General features: G+C 39.8%; 1 protein-coding gene across 2 annotated transcripts in view; it reads left to right on the plus strand.

The window, feature by feature from the left end:
* Positions 1-17259, plus strand: part of RPTOR (regulatory associated protein of MTOR complex 1) — a 494232-nt gene extending 476973 nt beyond the window's left edge. For both annotated transcript variants that reach the window (XM_070740207.1, XM_070740208.1), the window contains 3 exons: positions 13137-13253; positions 13904-14033; positions 15190-17259. In XM_070740207.1, coding sequence (XP_070596308.1) covers positions 13137-13253; positions 13904-14033; positions 15190-15258 — 316 coding nt within the window. In that variant the 3' untranslated portion in view covers positions 15259-17259. The remainder of the gene's footprint in view (positions 1-13136; positions 13254-13903; positions 14034-15189) is intronic.
* Positions 17260-24316: the final 7057 nt, after the last annotated feature.

Here is a 24316-nt window from a genome sequence, read left to right on the forward strand (position 1 = left end):
CTCCAGTATTTAAACAGCAATGAGGTTTGAGCTCTTTACTTTGGCATTTCTATCCACCAATTAACTCGTGATTCGAGCTTAGAGTGGCAAAAGGAAAGGCTTTTTCCTGAGGACAATGTTTTTGAACATTGATTAGGGCAAACTCTACTCACTTGACAAAATTGTACAGTTCTGCAGCTAATTATCAGTCTTATCTAAGATTGGAGAGCCAAATTACAGGTAACCATCAACTTACAACTACAGTTGAGCCCAACATTTCTGTCGCTGAGTGAGACAGTTGTTAAGTGAGTTTTACTTCATTTGACGGCCTTTCTTGCCACTGTTGTTAAGTGAATTGCTGAAGTTCAATTCAATTCAATTTATTAGATTTGTATGCCGCCCCTCTCCGAAGACTCGGGGCGGCTCACAACAATGATAAAAACAATATTATAATGGCACAAATCTAATATTAAAAAAAACTAAAAACCCTATCATAATTAAAAAACCAAACAACACATACATACCAAACATAAATTATAAGGAGCCTGGGGGAAAGATGTCTCAAATCTCCCATGCCTGGCGGTATAGGTGGATCTTGAGTAGTTTACGGAAGACAAGGAGGGTGGGAGGAGTTCTAATCTCCGGGGGGAGTTGATTCCAGAGGGCCGGGGCCACCACAGAGAAGGCTCTTCCCCTGGGGCCCGCCAGACGACATTGTTTAGTCGACGGGACCCGGAGAAGGCCAACTCTGTGGGACCTTATCGGTCACTGGGATTCGTGCGGTAGCAGGTGGTTCCGGAGGTACTCTGGTCCAATGCCATGTAGGGCTTTAAAGATCATAACCAAGTATTTGTTATAACCAAGTTGTTAAGTTATTAAGATGGTGCTTAAGTGAATCTGGCTTCCCCATTAATTTTGAACATCAAAAAGTCGCGAAAAGTGACCACATGACCGCAGGATACTGCATCTGTCATAAATATGAGTGGTCAAGTTTCCAATTTTTGATCATGTGACCATGGGGTGCTGCAACGGTCGTAAGTGTAGAAAACAATCCTGAGTAACTTTTTCCAGTGTTGTTGTAACTTGGAACGGTCACTAAATGAACTGTTGTATGTCAAGAACTAGTTGTATACAGGGAGGAGAGCAGTATTTGTAAGAGGGTGCACCTAAATCCAAGAGAAAAGATTTTCCAGTTAAACCTTTTAGACTGCCACAGGACAGATACATCAGTATTGCAATTGACAAGGCTGGAAATGGGGCCAAGTCTTTCTTTATCCTTAAGGGGAGAATGAGGAAGAAATCTGAGCTGACAACTCTCATTTTGAAAACTGTAAAAGGAATAATCCTCCACTTTAACCAGTTTTTTTTCCCTGATGCTGAAGCAAAAGGGAAGAATTGGGTAATTCTTCCTAGCCAAAAGAAGTAATTAGTTCATTTGATCTGTAAGTTCCCTTTCTTTCATGAACCAAGGCAACAGACCAGGGTTGGGATTCAGCAGATTGGGGCTGGTTCGTTTGAACTGGATGTTAATTTTAATCTGGTTTGCCGAACCAGTTGTTTAAAGGACTGACTGACCCCGTCCACCCCTCCCAGGAGTCCCCATGCAACCCGTTTTGGATGCTAGGTAAGTGCTGGTCCCGCATGGAGGTTCTCAGAGGGCGAAAAACGGGCTTACTGGAAGTTGGGAAATGGGCCTATTTTTGGTCTCCAGAGGGCCACTGGTGCCCGGGGGAGGCCGCTTTTGCCCTCCTGGACGCTCCAGGAAAGACTCTGCAAACTTAGAGGGTGAAAAATGGACCTACTGGAAACAGGCTTGTTTCCAGCCTCCAGACCTGGGGGAAGCCATTCCTGAAGGCTCCAGGAAAGCCTCTGGAGCTTTGGAGGGCAAAAAACAGGCCTACAAGAAGTCTGGAAACCAGCCCTGTTTCCGGCCTCCAGAGGGCCTCTTGTGCCTGGGAGAAGCAATTTGCATCCTCCTAGAGGCTCTAGGAAAGCCTCTGAAACCTGGGTAGGGTGAACAGCCTCCCCCGCCCGCTGTGGTACAGAAGACCAAGTAGGTCATGCCTACGTTCACCCTGCACTCGGGCAGCAAATTGGTTGCTAATTTTTTTCAATCCCACCACTGCAAAAGACTGGGTTGTCTGCCAGTTAACCTTCTATGGCATAATATGGGCTTGAACCTCATTCCTCACCCTTTATCTTAACTACAAGATGACAAATCTTTTACTAGCAAGAAAGGAAACTTTAAAAAGAAACAGTGGGAGGGATTTCATTGCATGTTCTGAGTTTATAGCTAGGCGAAATTATTTCCCTGTGTAGCAAATTTTTGTGTATAAATCCATTTCTTCTTCTCAATAAATATGATGTGAGAGCACTTTCTCTATTAAGTGCTCCATTCACAGGACAGCAGAATATAATTTATTGCCTATATATTGCCATTTGTTTTTGTTTTTTCAGAAAGATTCTTCTTTAGGTTAAGAAAGCATATAAATTCTCTGTGATGTAATACTTCCCCACAACTGCTGTTGGGTAGCAAAGTCTGTCATCTTTATTTTTCCAAGGAATAAAGTAAAACACTTTTAATTTAGAGGATGTGAGGTTCTGGGTGATAGTTTCCTTTTTAGGAATATAATTTTATTAAGAATTTTGATTATGATAGTAAAAATTAATATGAACAAAACTTGCAGAAAGAGATAAGAATAGAAAAAATAATAACTGCAGGAAAAAGAAAAACAAGAAAAAGAAAAGAATAATAAAAAGACAGGAATATATTGTATAAAGAAGTGACTTCTAACCTTCATCACAATAAGTATTTAAAAAATTAATAACTCTTCACAAACTATGATGTTGCAAATAGATATCTCTTCGTCCCATATCCCATCTCTTCATAAGCAAATCTATAAAGCTTCAATATTTCCATTCTGGGGTCGGTCAGCAAAAAGTCCATAAAATCTAAAACCTAATGGAAAAAAGTTTTGTTTTAACATGATCAAATAAACTAACCTTATATCACTTCTTTTTACTTCTAACAATCTTTAATTCAATCAAATATTGTCATAGGATTTGATTTCTCTTCAGTTCTTTATCCCATCTCACAGATTTCTTCAAGGTTTTGACAAGCCTCTTTTGTAGATCCAATAAGAAAATCTATTACAAACTACTGTACTTATTTTTAAAACTTCAGCCAGTTTCTTTTGTACTGTTCCAAATCATTTCCTTGATGTCATCTGTAGCTCTATTTTCTATACTTTTTCTGTTTTCAAAGATAAAATGTGTTCCACAGCTCTCATTCCTTCATTAACAGCTTTTGGACATAGATCTATCCATAGATGAAGATATTATTACTGAAATTGTTTGTTTGTTGATAAAATGTGTAGGCCGCCCATTTTACGTCAAGGTAACTCCGGGAGGGTTACAGTCATAAAAGATAAAAACTATGTAAACTAAAAACATCAATTAGTTTTGTTTTAATTTATTTAAATTAAATTAAATTCACAGCCCAATTAAAAGATAGGGAAGGTGGGAGCAGCATGTGAGGGTAGTTGGGATAAATCGTTTGATCAACTGCTTCCATTGTGATGCTCCCCCATTGGAGCCCCAAGCTAACTGGCAAATATTCCACAGGACAGTTGTTGATATTGTTGTTACTTGTTTGTGGCTCCATTCTTCAAAGATCTCCTTTAAAGTTTGCAATACAATAATGTTTTGTATCATTTTATAAGTACTAACCAATATCAAGAACAGACTTATATGTTTTTCCCCCTTCTGTTTAGAATCTTTAGTCTCTTAATGTCAAGTTTCTGAAATTATAAAGTGACTTACATATCTTTTTATGACTTACAATAGCCAGGTTAGCCAAAATAAATCTGTTTTCTATGAAAGCTGTTTTTTTAAATACAGTAATTACAGTAATTTCAAAACCTTATAAGTAAAGGTCAGCACTCCAAATGTATCTAGAGCCTTAATCAATTTACAACTTTCTTAGATCAAATTATTATTTAGCTTTTTGTGTTTATTTCAAATTCTTTAAGTTACAATTTTTTTCATTCTTTTCTTCAGAGTTGAACAAACTCACCTAATAGATTTTTCAGACTTGTTGTTCCTAAGGTCTTTTCAGATAGTTAATAGACAATTTCCAAAAGTGATTAGAAAGTGAGGTTTACGAGCTTAGTGTCTTTTAACAGGTTCTGCTATGCTTGGGAGCACGTTCACTGATCCCTTTGTCTACCCGTACTCAAACTCACACAAAAGTGGTATCCTGCAGTCTCCTCATCAGGAGCAGCCACCCAGAACACATTTAGGCAATCTCTCATCCTCTCTTTATCCAGGGAGGTTCCAAGGAGCAGGTCTACTCACCAGTTCCTTGGTCTTTGCCATGGTCATTATCTCTGCTTTTGCTTCGGTTCACCTGGAAGTCCCTGTGCAGTTTCCTAAAAGCCTTGATTCTGAATTGATTCTGAATTAACCTCCACTGATATTGGGTAGGTGTCAAGAATTTTCAGCAATAGGATTTCTCATTCAGATTCAGAAGGTATTCAAATCTTCCTTGGAACAGGGTATCTGTTGACTCCCATATAATTTTCCCATTATCTTCAGTAACATGCTGTTTAGTTTGTTTTGCCAAGAGAATGGAATCCAGGCAAGCCATGAAGGCTTTTGATACAGCAAATTTTCTGAAGCTAAGGAGACCTCAGGCTAATTGGTATATAGAATGGAAAGCACATAAGCTTTGTGAATATATATTGAATCAGGTGCCCCAGAGGAAAGGCAAGCTAGAAATGTATTTTGCAAATCAAGGAAATAAGCAGATACGATCACTAGGTTAAATCTGTTGTGCAAACCCAGTAATAGTGTGCTGGCTAATACTAGAGAAAGCCTGGAGCTTCCCAGTGTAAGTCAGTAGCAGTACAGGAGCTGACTATCAGCTAATATTGCCTAAAAGATGTGTGGCTTAATTTCTGTCATCCCAGGACTAAGCCCCTGTGCCTCCTTATATATCCATTGCTGATTATTTATTTAGTATACTTGTATCCCGCATGGTCCCAACAAAGCCAGCCCATGCTGGCGTCTAGCAAAAATTCAATAAAGAATAATGAACATCCAAATAAAATATGTAATAGTATGAAACAATATAGTAGTCACAAATCAAAAACAGTCTAAACTGGCAAAACAAATCACAGCTTCAGCATTAAAAGCAAGCAAACAAAAACACATAGCCCCTCCAGGAGAAAGGCTAAGCTGTAAAAATAATTTATTAATTTGATCTTAAAGAAGAGCACAGCTGAAAAGTACAGATGTCTTCCAGAGTCAAAGGAGAAAACTGGTAACACAAGAGCTGCTCCCAAAAGAGCGGCTGATGCCAGGGGAGCTTTCTTCTTGGGCAGAACTTGGGAACCCACTAGGTCCCCAAAGACCCCCAAACCGCACAACTGATCTTTCAAGGAAGAAATACCACTGTCTAAAGCAGGAAAATCCCCTTGCCCAGATTTGAGGTTTGGTCCTATTAGGTACATGCAGCATCTCTGAGCCTGGATGAATAATATAATTTAGGGAAACTTTCATGTCAGGGGAGAGGCTGAAATTTCCTTGTTAAGCAACTTAACGATAGTCTTCACGTTATTCACCCTGCAATCCTGGGAGTTTACATCCACCCCTTTATGGAAGGATATTATAGTTGCACTGGTTGAGCAACAACGTTTAAAGATCATAGATTCATAGCCAGGAAAACATAAGATCGTGAATATGGACATTTATTAATTCAGAAGACAGCAAAAGGTTAATTAGAGATCTATATAACAGAAAAGTACTGTATACAGAGAAAAACAATCATCATACCACCCCTCTCCTCTTTCCCCTTTCCTTCATAGGTAGAGCATGGTCAGTTCTAACTTCAGAGGCATGATCTGTCTGCAAGAGAAGCACTGAGCAGCTTGAGTGTCTGTTTACTTCTTGTGGGATCTGGGGACATCTCTTTTTCTTTCCACACATCCTGCTTTTATAGCTGTAGCAAGAAAAGGCATAGAAAATGACAGCAGTTGTAGATAAACAAATATTGTTGTATCTTTTCTTCTGCCTGTGAAACAAATCTAAAAATCACATTCCTTTGACTTGGAATAAATTATTATTATGTCAATATAACACAGCAAACGAGATCACTATATGCTGGGTTTTGTATTTTTTTTATTATTATTATTATTATTATTATTATTATTATTATTATTATTATTATTATTATTATTATGTCAATACAACACAGCAAACAAGATCACTATGCTGGATTTCGTATTCCATCACCAGTCGGGCGCTTCCCAAGCACCTAGGACTGCGTGATGTAGCGGCGAATTATGTTTGCCGATCCCAGTAAAGCTGCCTTTTGCAATTGACAGATGGAGATTTTGTCAATTCCAATGGTTTTCAAATGTCCACTGAGATCCTTTGACCCTGTGCCCAGCGTGCCAAGTACCACTGGGACCACTTTCACTGGCTTATGCCAGAGTTGTTGTAGCTCGATTTTTAGATCTTCGTATTTCACTAATTTCTCTAGCTGCTTCTCCTCAATTCTGCTGTCCCCTGGGATTGCGATGTCGATGATCCATACTTTCTTTTTTTCCACAATCAGGATGTCTGGTGTGTTATGCTTCAGAATTCGGTCAGTCGGAAGTCCCACAGTAGTTTTGCTTGCTCATTTTCGACCACTTTTTCAGGCTTATGATCCCACCAGTTCTTTGCCACTGGTAAATAGTAGTTCCGGCACAAGTTCCAGTGGATCATCTGTGCCACAGCATCATGTCTATGCTGTGTGATCTTTTTGCAGCAGCTAAGTATGTGATTGATTGTTTCATCTGTTTCTTTACAGAGTCTGGACTTTGGATTGTCTGTTGATTTTTCAATTCTGGCTTTGACAGCATTTGTTCTAATGGCCTGTTCTTGTGCCGCCAGTATTAGTCCTTCTGTCTCCTTTTTGAGTGTTCCACTTGTAAGCCATGACCAGGTCTTTTCCTTATCCACTTTGCCTTCAATCTTCTCCAAGAACTGGCCATGCAATGCTTTGTTCCGCCAACTGTCCATACGGCATTGAGTTACAGTTTTTCTGTACTGGTCCTTAGTTTGCTTCACCTTGAGAAGCTTCCTATTGTTGACCTCCATCAATGCTGACTCTTTGCTGTCCTTCACATAGTCAGCTAATGCATGCTTCTCTTCTTCCACTGTCTGCATTATTATTATTATTATTATTATTATTATTATTATTATTATTATTATTATTTAGATTTGTATACCGCCCTTCTCTGAAAACTCCTTCTCCGAATTTGTATGCCGCCCTTCTCCAAAAAATTACTCACAATTACTTTTGTTTTTCAACAGTAGGTAGATATTTCAGGTTTTTTTAAACACGGTATCTAAGTCTCAAGCACTACAATTACCAGAATTCCTTGAAAGTAATTTGAGAATCTCAATATTGCCTTATCCCAGTAAGCCTTTTCGAAAAGAGTTGTCAATTATTTTAGTACAAATGTAGCCTTAAGAGTGAGAGTCAACTTTAGTGACAGAATTTCTGTTTTTATTGATTGCAGCGACAGATGTAAAAAAAGGGGAGGCAGTAAAAGCAACTGTAGCAGATACAGAATCCTTTATTGGAATGATTTCTTTCTTTAAGATGGTTTGAATCTAATCGGAACACTCAGTTATATGTTGCTACGGTAGCAGATTACAATTGTCCACTACTTCCAGTGCAGAAATCTCTATTTATATTTATATTGTTACAGAGGCAAGCCATTCATCGGTTACAAGGCATGGAGAGATTCCTGTGTAGGAGTGTGCAAAATGTTTTGCAGTCCAAATGGTTTGTGCTTGAAATGCTCTGCTTCAGATTCACTGCAGGTGTTCCAAGCCATTCGTTCCCAAAAGGGTTTTGAGGTGGAAATGGCCAAGCCTGAACAGAGATTTTTTTCAGCATGTGACACTTCCAAGAGATTTGAAACAAGCCTTTGTGAACTCAAGGCCAATATTTCAACCTCCAAAGAGGTAGTTTGAAATTCAAAATATTTTGCCACTCAGGAAGCTTTTGTAGTTTTTTGAAGAACTGACAATGCTGGAGCTGCACCATTTTAGCATAACAAATAAAGATCTCACTCCCTGTAAACATGGAAGAGACAAAGGCACTCACTTGTGCAGGTTATTTTAAAAAGTGCCAGGGCACTAGAAATATAAACATTGACTCATTTCTGTAATCACTTTGCTGCTCATGTGGTGAATGTGGTACAGTGTACCAGTATAAATATTTTAATCAAATAGTTGGGTGGTACTCATGGTCACTGTTCCCTCTAAGCTGCGAGGCTGCAAGGCTGCGCAGCCATTAGAAAACTGCCGCACAGCATTTTTCGAAGCCGCGCAGTTGGCAATCGCTCGTGTGTTTCTCATCGCCGAAGAGGAAGTTTGGCCCTGCCCGTCCTGGACCAGACGATGGTGCCCATCAGGCACTTCCACCCTTCTTTCTCAGAGTGATAGAGTCCCTCCTTCAGCTGGCTTTGCTGAGTCCGGGTGGTGAGGACATCGGCAAGTAGGGCCGGGGGGGGGATGGGTGCTGCTGCTACTGATAGGAGGGAGCCAGCCAGCCAGACGAGAATGAGTGTTGCTGGGCACCCCGGCTGGAGAAAGCTGCCTGCATGACCATACATGGTTCAAATTATTATTTTTGAATAAAAATCTACATCCTACATCTATGTTGCTTCTCCCCACTCCACTCTACTTTAGTGCTCCTGTTCTTTCTGTAGGGCAGGGATGCTACGTGATAATGTTGCAACACCACTGGTAGCTTAACATCAGGTGTGAAAGCTGGGGCATCTTCTTGTTGCAGCCAGGGGTGGATTCCACTTACGTTCTTCACTGGTTCACATTGCAATGTATTGTGCATGTGTGTCCCCACGTTTAATTAGGCTTCCGTGCATACTCAGTAGCTGGAATCAGCTGGAAACACAGCTGAAGAGCTGATCAGCTGTGCTTCAAGCAAAGAAATAAAATCAGTATTAACCCAGGGGTGGGCAAGAGGGTCCTTTTTCAAGCAGCAGAGCAACAAAAAATGATGGTGGTGCACAATCCAGTTAAGTGACATCACCAGAGGGTTGCTACCAGTTTGGGCAATTCGGTCCAAACTAGGAGGAACCCACCACTGTATGTGACCTTCATTTCATAGGATTGATTACTGGCAACTGGCTTTTCTAATTACGTGGCTGAAAAATACAATTTTTTTTTTCATCAGTGTGAAGTTTTTTTCTTTTTTCTTTACAAAGCCTTGCTCAATTTGAACGCCTCCCGTTCTGGTTGACCGTGTCTTCCATCATTTGCAGACAGTGTGATCAATGCCATTTGCTGGCTAGAATGATAGGAACATATAGTCCAACAAAACTAGAGATCAACAAGCTTAAGAAAAGCTGGCTTAGACCATGGTTTATTTTTCAGGTAAAAAGGAATTACAGTATATGCTCTCAGCCTTCAAGCAGTTTACCATCAGCTTCCTACTGATCTGTGCACAAAGAATCCAATATTTGTCCTTCCATCATTCATCCTATTATTAGAGTGCCATTTTTCTTCTGTGTCAATGCACTATTGCTATTAAAACCCTTGGAGTTCCTCCATGCATTAGTACACTTTATTATTTATTTATTTATTTTGTCAAGTACGTTTTTATAATATACATAGATTTATATACATAAGATAAGAGGGAACATTAGGACAAGGACGGTAGGCATGCTTGTATGCTTATACACACCCCTTACTGACCTCTTAGGAATTAGGTGAGGTCAACAGTGTACAGTCTAAAGGTAAAGCTTTGGGGGGTTGGTGATGAAACCACGAACCCCCCAAAAGGTAGTGAATTGCAAGCATTAACTAACTGTTGCTAAAGTCATATTTTCTGCAGTAAAGTTTGGGGTGGTTCACTTTGAATTTGTATCTGTTGTATGCTCGTGTATTGTTGTGATTGAAGCTGAAGTAGTCATTGACAGCAAGGACGTTGTAGCAGATACTTTTATGAGCTATGCTTAGATTGTGCCAAAGGCGACATAGTTCTAAGCTTTCTAAGCCCAGGGTTTCAAGTCTGGTTGCGTAAGGTATTCTGTTGCGAGTAGAGGAGTGGAGGGTTCTTCTAGTGAAATATCTCTGGACACTTTCTAATGTATTTATATTGGATACGCGGTGTGGGTTCCAGACAGATGAGCTGTATTCAGGATTGGTCTGGCGAATGTTTTGCATGCTCTGGTTAGTACTGTGATATTACTGGAGAAGAAGCTATGTAAGATTAGGTTAACAACTCTTGAAGCCTTTTTGCCAATGTTGTTGCAGTGGGCTTTGGCACTTAGGTCATTTGATATGAGCATTCCAAGCTCTTTGACAGAGTGAGGGTCATCTGCAAGGTATTGTTTATTCAACAAGAGAAAATCCTAAAAAAATGATTGAAATGAGTAACAACCCCATCCCCAAATGTAATTCTTGAAAAGTCAACCTACACTCACAATTCTACAGCCCCTAAAAGATATGCATGAAATTCAAATGATAGAAAGTTCCTTCATACTCTGGACTTCATACATATTTTTTTTTAAAAAAAATTAAAAAATACTTATTGCATTAATTAATTGCATTGATTAATCTAGTTTCATAAAAGGGTTAAAATCAGAATCTACACATTTCTGAATCACATGAAGAGGGTGCTATAGTGGGTTTAAAAAAAAAAAATCAACTTATTTTTACCTTTCTATGTGCAATAAGGGCACCAGAGATATGGTTGCTAAACTTACCCAAAGTAATAAAGTCAAAAAATTGGAAGGCTGACCCTGTAATGCCAAATAGAGAGTTCTGCATGTTTAAGGCCATTGATGTTGGCAAAATTATTGGCAGTTTCCTTCCCTTTTCACAGCTGCAAAAACAGTGGCTCACAAACAATTAAAATATTGTTTTAGCAATTGTTTGATATGAGAAACTTAATAATATACCTTAGGAATTACATTGTTTCTCCTTGTATGAAAAACAATCCATGTATTTAATTTAGAGTGTTTGGTTTCCAACAGGGGATTAGATCATCTCTCTTTTTTTCTGTTTCACATATTATAATTGTCTTCCTTTCCATCTTTTTTTTTCTCTTCCTTTCCCTTCCTAACCTACCATCACCCATTCAGATTTTCCTAGACTTATTAAATGGAAGTAGTCTATCGCACCTTTACTTGTCTTCTGCTAGAACACTATTTTTCAAATTTGGCAACTTTAACATGTGTGGACTTCAATTCCCAGAATTCTCCAGACAGCTGAAGTCCACACATCTCAAAATTTGCTAGGCTGGAGGAAACATCCCTTGAGATGTCTCTAACCGCAGAACTGGGACAGGTAACACCCCAAGGGCTCCAAGACTATCCCTCTCCATTTCTAAATATGTTTGCAGTATTTGGCAAATCCCTTGGCAGCATGTACAGTTCTTTAAAGTCTGAGTTCTTAATGTGTCTGAAGAAAAGCAGGTTGAACAACCAAGCTAACGATTTCCCATTACTGTCTGCTACATCTCAATATTGGCATTTAAATTATTGTACTGACATTTAAGGCTTATTGATGCCTTTTTGGTGATTTCTTTTTTCCAGCTGTTTGTGGTCATTTCTCTTAATGTAAGTGCGAGAGAGGCTGAGGTCAATATTCAATATTCCAACTATCTTAATTTGAATCTCTTGATAATTATTATATAAGCTGAATGACACTCTTTCCACTTTCAAAATCATTCATTCTAAAAAAAGTCACAAATGTTTTCAGTTACTGCTGTCCGTCTGTGATATGCTTTTAAATTAAGTTACTCCAATTAATCAAAATCTCTTTTTACAAGACTTCACAATTTGCCAAGACAAAGTTTCTTATGACGAAAAATGGGGAGATTTAAGTTTTCTCTTGAGCTGAAATTAGTGCTCTAGCCTGAGATTTCATAAACTTGGCAATACTGCACTCTTTACCATAAAAAACCTGAATGACCTAACTCCTGAATGAAATCAATCAATACATTTATAAATAATAAATAAAATATGATGGGGAAATGGTTCCATCTCATGATTTAGATCCATGTCAGTTGCCATCTCTCAGAACTCACTGAGTTTTGTTTCCGAGACGAGACAAATAGGCAAACAGCTTTTTGTGATGACTTTACACAGAGTCTGTTGGAATGCTCTTGGGAGAACAGGAGGAAAAGCCACAGACTAGACAGTTGTCATGCAAAAGGTATCTCAATCCATAGAAATAAAGATTGATGCAAGTTCCATGAGATACAGGCAGTTTTCAAGTTACGAATTTAATGAAGCCTTCCCATTACAGTTGTAATTTGTAACAGTTATAAAATGACATTTTTTGCACCACAATCGTAGCTACAAACAGTGTGATCATAAATGCAAACAGCACTGTTGTTAAGCGAACCATAGTTTGCTGCAGTGTCATTTTTGTCAAAAAACAGACATAACAGCCAGTTTTTAGAAACACCATTATAAACCACAGACTTTGAGGCACCCCAAACAGCCATCAATGCACCCAGAGTGCAGAGACGTGACCATGGGCTGACCACCAGAACTTTGAATCCGGGTCGTAAGTCCCTTTTCAGATAGATCATAGGTTGAGGACTATCTGTAATCCAGGTAAGAAGCACAATCACGATTATTAGTTCTATAGGTGACATTAACAAGTCTTGCAAATCTGAAAGTAGCTTTTCTCCTCTTTATTTTTACTCTCTAGGAAACTAGGGATGGTCGCTTCTGAGACACTTTCCACTTCCCCTTTGTTTCTGTGATCAGAAATACTTTTGGCATAGTAGTTGTCTAGGTTGAAAGCCTGCCTCCTGTCTCCCAGGGTCATTACAAATGGTTGGAGAAATAAAAAATGAAATGACCCCTATCTTATGCATTATTTCCATATATACCAATGAGCTGAATCAAATATGTTCCTGCTGATTTCTGTACTATCTCGAGCTTTGTGGATATTTCCTGTAAAAGGCTCACAAGGATGAACGAGGCAAAGGAGAAATGTTGATAAACTAAGCATTAACTCTGCAGTTGATTAATTGGATGCTAATTTCTGAGATACACAAAGTCCCTTCACCACGTTGGGAGAAATTATTAACAGTCTGTTGCTTCATCTGTCTGCAGCGTAAATGGAGATGTCCGTTTCTTTGACCCAAGAATGCCAGAAGCAGTAAAGGTCCTCCAGATAGTCAAAGGATTAACAGCTTTGGACCTTCACCCCCAAGCCAACTTATTTGCATGGTAAGGTCTAAAGGTTTTCAGCAAAGCAGCTTTTTGTTGCTCCAGAAATCAAAGGAAATAATTATCTTATTCTTCAATTTCTTTCCCTTAATTAAGCATATTTTATCTGAATTGCAAACATCTGGGCAATGAGTGGATGGCAGCTTTTTCTGAGTTTTATGTATCTCTTTATTATCTAATAATCATCTCCTTTTTGCAGCCCATATATTTTAAAAAGAATATATAATTATTTATGTATTTTTATTTCCTTTGTTTCATGTAGCTGTGTTACTTCTCTTCAATTTTTCCTTAAATTCAGCATCTTGGCTTTTGTTCATATTGGGTCAACTCGCTGAAGAAGCCATTTTCTTTATTGAGAATAGTCCTATATCCAATTTCATCAGCCTGCTTGCTACTTGAGTTATCAAATCAGACTATCCCGAAGTTGCGTGTTCTATTCCTATACCTGTGACTTTTGTTGAGCAACTCCATCTTTTGCTCCAAAGTTGCTTTTGAAAGAAGTTATGTTGAAAATTCAAAGTTTTTTTTAAAAAATCAACTTGGCTGGTATGAGAGGTCTTTGGAATCCATGGTAGATTAACAGAGTAGAAAAAGTCTGCTTTTAAGTCTTAGCTATTGGAAGATTAATATTGTTCTGTTTTACTTTGCAGCGGTTCTATGAATCAGTTCACTGCTATCTACAATGGGCATGGTGAGCTGATCAACAATATCAAGTATTATGATGGATTCATGGGCCAGAGAGTAGGTGCCATCAGCTGCCTAGCCTTTCATCCACACTGGGTCAGTCTCTTTTTTCTGATGTAGAACTCCTCTTCTAGAATTGAATAAGTTTTTAAAAGCATGATTGGTAAAGGTAACCAGAGGGCATACCATTAATTACAGTTTGATAATTTATAAATAGCATTACAATTATTATTTTGGTTTTAAGGTCCTTATGATGTGCTTTTACTGTATTGTATGCTGTCCCAGGAAAACTTGCACACAAAAAAAGCAGCACAGAATATTAATATATATATATATATATATTAATATTCTGTGAATATTAATATATATAAGGAGCTGTGATGTTCCTTCAATACACCAGGGTGATTCGACACAAAAATATGTAACCCTTCCCTGGTGCAAAGCTGAAGGGATTGGATACTGTAGCCTAGAGGATAATTCTCTGACTTACAAGGCAAAGGTTGCAGGTTCAAGTCCCAGTGGGTATGGCTAGCTGATGAGGCCAAAATAAGGCCGAAATAGATCTATCCTAGTCTCCCTTAATTTTCAAATTCAGCAAAAAACATGTGACATAAATGTTATTGAATGGAAAAACTCACACGTGTTTATTAACATGTGAAAATATAAGCAACTTTTGTGCATTTTTTTTTCTAATGAAAGTAAAATCCAGTCCATAATAATGAAGCCACCTGAACTTGTCAATATTCCTGGTCTTTCAGTCAGCCTGATGCCCATTTTATTTAGTGAGGTGGATGAAGTTTCCGTCTAATATACGGAAAGCCAGAGGAGGCTTTCCATAGATTAGACGACCTCATGGCTGAATTGTATATCTGTTTGCTTTTCATATGCCACCTTTTCCCTCAAACTTTGGAGAAGTTGCTAGCAATTTTTTCGCCTCTCTTCAACAAAACAGCTAGCTGTCTCCCTGCTTTCTGAATCTGCCTGCATTGAACTGTAGGCATGAGATTCACCCTCCATTCACACTGAGATGGAAAAGGAGGGATTGTCTCAGCAGTGGTAGCAGATAAAGCCCTTGGCAGTTGGCATATATTGCAGTATCCCAGGATCAATCTCTTCCCCTTTCTGGGAGGAGGGAAGTTAGTGCTAAGCAGAAATTTTGGCTGCCAACTAAGGCCAATCAGAATTAATACGCCCCTATTTCTCTTTGTGTATATAATGTACTTTTTTTTCTTCTCTTCTTCTCTATCCTCAGCCTCACCTGGCAGTTGGAAGCAATGATTACTACATCTCTGTGTACTCGGTAGAGAAACGAATCAGATAACAGCGTGTGACTGCTTTATCTGGGCTGGACATCTTCTGGCAGGCACAACCATGCCTCACCTATGATGTACATAGTGAAAATAGGACTTGAATGTTAGTGTTGGCTGCTGCTGCTGCTGCTGCTGCTGTGCAACTCCGTGACTTGAACTTTTTTTTTTCTTCCTGACTTTGCTACTGATGATTCAGCATCAGAGGGGGAGGGAGAGAAGCGTGGTCTTCTTCATAGATGGAACTTCCAAGAACTATTGGAAAAGGAGAATTTAAATTTTCAGCAAGTTCCAACACCCGCCACCACTACCACTACTAACGACTGCTTCTCTGGTTGTTTAAACTTCTTCTCGGAAGAGGGATGGGGTTTTCCTCTAAATCAGGAATGAATACAGAACGTGCTCTACCGTTCCACATGTTCTTCCTAGAAAGCCTGTGGCTGCTACCTGGTTTTTTCCTCCCTAGTGCTGCCCTGGCAGTTGCATGCTAGCAGGTTGCCTGATTTGGATAGTCCACGCATATCTTTCCACTCTGTATGCCACTGGCCGTCTCTGTCATTCATTGTCCTGCCGGAAATAAGAGGGGGGAAAATTAAGGAGAATCTTAAGGGAGAGAAAGAGAGAATGTTCATGCTGCAGATAATAGAGTTGGCTGCCACTGTGGAAGGGAAAACAGGAAAGTACTCCAGTTTCTGTGGGGTTCGTTGGAAAACAGGTGTGCATCTGAGTAGCTACATGAAAAAGCATTACAGGGCAAGAGACCTTCCCCTTTTATCCATCCTTAAGCAGTGACCCTCTGCTCCTTTTACTCATGGTAGAACCCCTTAAGCACAAGAAATGCCCTGCTACCTCTGCATAGACAATAAAGATTTCACTTATTGTACCACTGCCTTAAATCCGCCCTCCCTCCCCAATTCTGTTTTACAGAAGTGCTATTGATCAGCTTATTAATGGATGTAGGTACTTGCAGCAGGCTTAAGGGCCAGTGCCCATGTAGAAGTCCTTTCTCTGCTTCAGACACTTGCACAGTGGCAAGCTCTGTACCTGTCCAGGACTTTTATATCCACAGGGGCACGTGATCACTGCAAAGAACGGTTGATTCCCCCTACTACGGAGACTATGATCTGGCCAAACGTAAGAGAAATAATCTCATGTAGGAAACGGCCTCAATAGCTTAAGATCAGAAGGCCTTCCTTGAATTTTGCCTGAATTGTGCCTGAATTGTGTTAATACTTCTGGCATTGGCTCCAAGGGCAGAGGTCCACAAAGCTGTGGAGAAGCATGAAAGTGAAGTCTCGCAACCGTGAAGAGCAGGGAGCCATCCTCTTCACCTTCTCTATGATGGAACTGAGCATTGTCTTGCTTGCAAAATCCACCTCCTGGTTCTCATTATGAAGCCTGCTTTCTGCATAGTTTGCTAGCTGAGAACCATTGCCCAAGCTGCAAAATTAGTGATGGAAAGGAGTAAGTGGTGATTTTATACACCAGTTTGCTCATTCGGGTGTCATTTAATCTTTGTCCCTTCTCCCTCCCCCCCCCCCCCAATTGCCATGCCTGTCCCTCCCCAAGTGGCATTTAACTCAGGGAAGGTTAAATAGTTGATTGTGCTCCTAAGTATCAAGCCAGAGTCTGGGATCCATTTATAACTGACTTAACCTACAATTAAATTGAGGATATGATTATTATTTTTTGTAACCTATATTATTTCAAGAACAAGATTCCTTGTGCTTCCTCTCAGCTTGCATAGCCAGAAGTAAGGCTATGGTAGTCTTTCTTTCAAATGCCTTTGTTTTTGAAAGGAAGAGCTGTGCTTTTTTTTCTGCTTTTTTTTGGCAAAGATCTGAGATGGTGATCCAATCATGAAGTTTAACCAAAACTCCAGAAAGCATCCAGCTTACACAGTTCACTTCTCTATTTATTTTCAGGAAAAATTAAAAGGAATCACCAGACGATTGTAATGTAAGAGTAAAACAATTAATGAAATAAATGTTAATAAAATGTAAATGCCAGAAGAAGCCCTTGGTCGTTAGGGTTTACTATTGTTTCGATGCCATGAAAGAAACCTGGGGGCTGGATGGGGAGGGAGAGGAGACAATTTCAAGATGGTAGCTGTCCTTTCTTGGCCAGAAGAAGACAAGGTAAGTACTGCTTGGATACTCTGCCTCGGCTGCCTTAACATTTCTGTATGAACTACAGCTATTCTTTGATTTTCAAAGTAAGTAGGCAGAAATGGTGTCTATGTGTGTGAATGTGTACATGTGTATCAGCCTGGAAAATTGCTTGGCTCCTGTTTGCCTGTGATCTACAGCCTACTCTAGAGAAGCAGCAGTAAACAGAAAAAGAACTGCGCATATGTGAAGCCAATAACTCCCAATCTCTGTCTGCCTTGACATATATGGAGCTTGCGACGATATATCAACCTTTCAGGTGTGGGTGAAAACTAAAATTGGATTTTTCGGCAAGTGTGATATTCAGAAGAAATAAGTCTTACCATTTAGTTTTTGTTGCTTCTGGAAATGACAGAATTTAGTTTCTTTAGTTTTCCTTAGTTAAAAAAAACTATATAAACATTACCCCAAATCAAAGCATGTCAGTTTGAGAAAAAAAATCTAACCTAGGTGACAGCTAGATATTCTTCTTAGTCTTGTAAGTAGCCCTCCAGATCACAGAAGTTTTCCTCTTTTTTTACATTTTTTAGTAATATATTGCGTTTAGTTGTGTGTTGTCTCTGCATTCTGTCTTCTCCATATTCACAAGAAGATGTAACAGCAATATATGGGAATATCCTGGAAAACATAACAAAAAAACCCAGATCTGTGAACAACTAGAAGCAAATAAAGTTATAGTAGCCAACATTATAAAGAACATAGAGTGACTAAATTAGTAGGCCAGCAAAATGCTGTGGACATAGATTTCAGTAAGACATTTGACAAAGTAGGCCACAACCTACTTGGTAAGCTAAATGGATTTGTAGCTAGCTGACAAACCACACTCAACAAGTAGTCCTTAATGGTACTACAACCATATGGAGAGAAGTAAGCAGTGGAGTACCAAAAGGCTCTGTCTTAGACCCAGTACTCTTCAATATCTTCATAAATGACTTAGATGAGGGAATAGAAGGGGAACTCAACAAATTTGCAGATGACACTAAATTGGCAGGTGTTGTGGTTGGCTCTGGGCTAGTTCCTGCCCCAAGGACTGGGGGTGGATGTGGGTGAATCTTCGCAGTGTCAGAGGCCACTGTTACTGCCGTCTGCTGCTGACAGCGAAGCGTCTGACACAGGGAGTGAATGTGAACTGGGGTCCTCAGAGGGGGGCCTGGCAGGCAGCCCATTAGGAGGTAGTTCATCATCATCCTCACTGGGATCAGATGAAGAGACATTCATTGGCGTATGCAGGCGAAGGGCAATGAATAGAAAAGAGCAGCTACGTAGGTATTACAAGAGATAAGAGAGTTCACCTGTGGTTGGGTGTGGTTCAACTAATTAGGACTGCTGTTAAATGGGCAGCGTGCTGGCCTCTAAGTGTGGAAGATTATCTATTCAGAGAAAGAGGAAGTGGCTTTCATCTCAAGAACTCTCTTTACATTGATCCCAGGACTTTGAAACTAAACCATAGTCAAATGTGTGAGTTGACAATGGTTGAAGAAGGGTAGCTGTGATGTCTTCACAGCTGCTTGCTCATTGCTTTGTGTTTGTTTATTGCTTTTCATTGCCTTCAAGTCTGTTGCTCTGAAAGTGTGCCCTTTGACTGCAAAAAGGGTGTTTTGCTTTTCTTTTCTTTTAAAAAAACCTGTGTTCTTGACTTTTCAAGTGTGCATGTCTGACTTCATATCTTTGCACTTAATTGGGGCTCATGCTGTTGAGCCCGGCAGAACAGGCAGGAATGACCAACACCCCAGAAGATAAGCTCAGAATCCCCAAAGATATTGACAAATCTGAACAATGGGCCCCATCCAACAAAATGAATTTTAATGTGGAGAAAAGTTTTACATTTAGACAGGAAAAAATCAAAGGTATAAGTACAAATTAAGAGAGACCCGGCTCAAAACAGTATCTGTGAGAGGGTCCTTGGAGAGAGTCCTAGTGGATGATCACTTGAATATGAGCCAGCAATGTGCAGCAGCAGTCCAAAAAGCTAATGCAATCCTGGGTTGCATAAGGAGATGAAGAATCAAGATGTGAAATATTAGTACCATTTTATAAAACTCTAGTAGTACCACACCTGGAATACTGCAATCAATTTTGGTCACCATACTACAAAAAAAATGTTGAGACTTTGGGAAAAAATCATAGAAGAAGAACTGAGGTGATCAAAGGCTTGGAGACTAAAATATGAAGACAGCTGGTGGATCTGTGTTTGGCTAGTGTAAAGAAAATAATTAAGGGTGACATGTTAGCAGTATTCCAATATTTGAGGGGCTGCCACCAAGAGGGGGTCAAATTATTCTCCAAAGCATCAGAGAGCTGGAGAGAAGCAACTTGGAATTAGGAGAAACATCCTAACAGTGAATACAATTAACCAGTGGAACAGCTTACCTTCAGAAACGGTGGGCACTCCATCATTGGAGGTTTTTAAGAAGTGCCCACCATTTCTGAAGACAAGCTGTTCCATTAGTACAGTAAATGTAATACTGATCAATATTAATAGGATTGATATAAAGAGACTGAATGTGAAACCTGTCATAGGAATTCAATCAGTACATAGGAATCTGGTCTGAAATGGAAAATAACAAATTCAGCATGAAGAACTTACTAGCTTTTTTGAAAATACATAACAATAATCTTCGACTTACAATCATGATTGAGCCCAAACTTTCTGTTGCTAGGCAAGACAGTTAAATTTTGCCCAATGTCATTACTTTTCTTGCCACCATTGTTAAGTGAATCACTGCTGTTGTTAATAACACAGTTGTTAAATGAATCTGGCTTCCCTATTGACTTTGCTTGTCAGAAGATTGCAGAGGGTGATCACATGACCCTGGGATACTTGTTCTGCCCCAGCTATGGACCATGAAGAACATAGCATAGCACACATGCAGTTTGTTCAAACTTATGTTTACTCAATTAAGGACTACTAATAAACTTGTTTAGTAGTTGACACACACAAAATCGAGTTAAAGCAGTCTTTTCTTGAAAAGCCAGCTGTTAATTAAACAGCATTAACTGCTAGAAGTCCATAAAGTCATAAATTAAGTCTAAGCGATTAGTCCTGGATATCTCAAGAAGTTTCTTTCTTTCTTTCTTTCTTTCTTTGTTTATTTATTTATTTATTTATTTATTTATTTATTTATTTATTTATTTATTTATTTATTTATTGGATTTGTATGCCGCCCCTCTCCGTAGACTCGGGGCGGCTAACAACAGTGGTAAAAACAACATGCGACAATCCAATACTAAAACAGCTAAAAACCCTTATTATAAAACCAATCATACATACAAACATACCATACATAAATTGTAGAAGCCTAGGGGGAAAGAATATCTCAGTCCCCCCATGCCTGACGGCAAAATGGCTAGAAGCAAAGGGTTGGCAAAATGCCTAGAAGCAGTCCTCAGGAAAAAAGCCAAAATAGATAAGCTGAGCAGAGGTTTTTCAGAACATGAAGGTATTTGAATGAACAAATGTCATTTCCTGCAGAGTTTTTGCTGTTGTTGTCATTCCTTAAGTAAGCTATGGGATGGCCAATTAGCCCCAAGCCTTACTCCCGAGGAGTGCCCAAAGGTCCTGAGGAACTATTCTTGCCTTTTGGCAGCTCTGCGTGTTTGTGCATTGAAAATAGCCTCCTCCTCTTCTTTCTCATCACTGATGTGAGGTGCTGGAGGATTTGAAGGCCCAGGCTGAACCTATGCCTCTGGCACCGAGTCTTCACCACCCTCCTCACTGTCTGACTCAGAGACCAGCTGCACAGGCCTCTGGCACAGCACCACATTAGCCTCTTCTCTGGAGGGATCCGCTACCAACTGCTGGCGGGCCACAGCAATACTGCAATATATGCCAGTTGCCAAGCATCTGCATTTTGATCACATGGTCACCGACATGCTGCAATGGTCATAAGTCCCTTTTTTCAGTGCTGTTTTAACTTCATACAATCACTAAACGAATGGTTGTAAGTCAAGGATTATCTGTGCAGCATTCTTTGCCTGTTGAAACAATTCTGACAAATTTAAGATGCAACATTGGTTCAGTGGTTTTGATATTAAAAAAAAAAACAAGAACAATTTTCTGATCAAAATGACCACAGGCTCTGGATTGTGAAGAAAAGGCTATACAACAAATGCAAAGTATGTGTGCTGCTTAATTTGATTTTAAATCAATCCTGGCCTGGCAAATTACTTGCAAAGAGTGTTATGAATGGAGGTGCGGCAGGATAAAAAGTCTCCCATGCAAATATCCTCAATGAAATGCCACCACAATAAAGAACAAAAGAATAATAGGTCTGTCAAGTTTGTCTGAAGCTTTTTAAAAATTAATTGACATGGTGCTTTGCTATTTCTTACTGGAAGAGGTTACCATGGGAACTATAAATGAGCTCAGTCGGTGGTTTATGTTTTAATCAACTGTGATGACTATACTAAATTACTGATAATTTTAAACAAGAAGGACGCCCATCAGTTACACTGATTATAAGTTCAGGGTCTTCTATACAGGAACTTGTGGCTGTTGCCCTAGATGGGTAGCAAATTCCGGTGGGGAAGCCTTTCTATAGAGATTGCAAGTGCTTCAATTATCTGTTTATCCTTACTGTTAAAGTGAGGAGTGCTCAGTATCCCCAGTTTTATTGGTGCATCTCAATCTTAACTCCTACCTGAAGGTTAGTCCTTCTCAATATTTGTTCATTTCACTCATCGCTATAAGTAATAAGCCTATATTGCCGACTTTCCATTTAAATCCCACAAGGGTGTAGCAAAGCTAGCCTTTTGTTAGTTATTTAAAGTTATTTAAAACAGAAAATATACCTTTCAGTAAGCTTGCTTCCCTGTGAGTAAAAGACACAGACGTTATGCTTTCATTACCGTAATAAACAAGAAATTGCTAGTTTTGGAATATGCACCAACTCTTACAGAACATGGCGTGTGCAAATAGTCCTCAACTTACAACCATTTGTTTGGTGTCCTGTTGTGGTTCGCTCGCATCCAGTGAGATTAGTCATGGACTCAGAGGATGCAGAGACAGTGGAGACGAGGTACAGGTGTCCAGACCGTGGCTGTGGTGTCAAAGGCAGAACAACAACCAGGGCCTCTGAACTTCCAGAGATGAGTGAATTTACACTTCCTGAGATGAGTAACTCGGGAGAAGAGGAGGAGCCTCTTCTGGATCCTAGAGTAAGCAGGGCCTCTAGGAGACATGAGTGGGTGGCTAGGAGATTTATGCATGAGTAGCACTACTGGCTATTGGGTCACGCCCTCATACTATCTAAGTGTGAGGCACACCACGCCTCTTTGCAGAGAACAACATGTTTCATTCTGGCTTTCAGTTTCATGGAAATTTGGCTTGTGTTTAAACGGACATTCTTAGTTTTCAGAAGATCTCCAGACTTTCTGATTATTTCTGTACATCTCTGCTTCTGAACACTATTACAGCTGGGTAATTATTACTGTGCTTATCTCTCTCTCTGGGACTCTATCCAGCTGATAAGACTCTCTTTGCTCATCCCAGCAAAGACATTTAGAGACTGATTTTATTTGGGGGGGAAAACTTTACTTGTAAATATATACAAAGTAAGCTATTATGTACACCTGATAGTCTGCATTGGATTCCTGGGGGGCTCGGTGCTAGAACATAACATGTTCATTCGAAGTTACTATGTGAAGGGAAAAAACTGACCTGTGAGCAGTTTTCACATTTAACAACCATTGTAACATCCCCATGGTCATGTGATCGAAATTCAGGCACTTGGCAACTGGCTCATTTATGACGGTTGCACTGTTGTAAGTTAAGGATTACCTGGTTTTCCTTGGATAGCTAGGACCTCTCCATGGTACTAATAGGATTAACCTAAAGCAGCATTTCTTAAACGTTTTGCTCTGCATACTTTCAACACTTATGGAGGACTCTAATTACTTTTAACAATTATGGAGGCTTTTATTTGTATGGGTTACAGTTATCAATATTTACCAAATTAAAAATGAAAGTGGATATATTCACTACCGCCACCGCTTCTCACGGTTATCTGATGGCATTTTAATATTGCATTTTATTTGAAGATCAGCTGTCAAATCATTGTAATCATGTGGCTATCTAAGAGGATGTTAGGGGACCTTCAGGGGTCCTTAGACCACACTCTGAAAATCACTGACCTTGGGCAAGTTTAGCTCTGCCAGGGAACATACTGTACTTCAATTTTATTAAGCCAAAGCAGAGGTGGGCTGCTAACGTGGAACGGTGATGTGTGCTCCCCCCAGTGGCTCTATGTACTAGTGGAGTCCAGCTAGTGGGGAAGCAAAAAACATGCCAAAACACAGGTGCACCTGTGTGTCTGCACACAATTTTGCTACCTGCCCAGGTCCGCTAGTACTCAGAGCCATGGGGGCGAGCACACATCACCGTTCCACCTTAGCAGCCCACCTCTGAGCCAAAGGATGTACTCGTATGAATACTTTTCAAGGTGATCTTAAAATACATTTGGTATGTATTTAATTTTACCACTCCCTCCCCCCTCCCTCTCACTTTGCTTAGCAAAATAATCAGCAGTGGGTAGCAGCCCGTGCAGTCAGGAGCTCCGTCCCAGTGCGCCCTGTGTGAGATTTGGCTTCTGCACATGCACAACAAGTGGAATCTTGTTCGAGGATGCTCGTGCAAGTGAGAATTTGGTGGTTTTCACTGATTTTTTGCTTCTGCGCATGCGCACAAGCAAAAATATTGCTGGAAATTGTCAAAATCTCACTCGCACAAGATTTCGCTTACTGCGCATGCACAGAAGCCAAATCTCATGTCGATGGGCACACACACACGCCTGACATGTACGCACCTGCGACAGCCTCGGAGGGCGCATTGGTAGCACCAAAGAAGAACGGCCCATCACTGAAAGTAATGTTATATGAATGCGAATGAGATGGAAAATGGTGAATG

This window comes from Erythrolamprus reginae, chromosome 2, assembly GCF_031021105.1.
Source record: "Erythrolamprus reginae isolate rEryReg1 chromosome 2, rEryReg1.hap1, whole genome shotgun sequence".
In the NCBI taxonomy this organism is placed as follows: domain Eukaryota; kingdom Metazoa; phylum Chordata; class Lepidosauria; order Squamata; family Dipsadidae; genus Erythrolamprus; species Erythrolamprus reginae.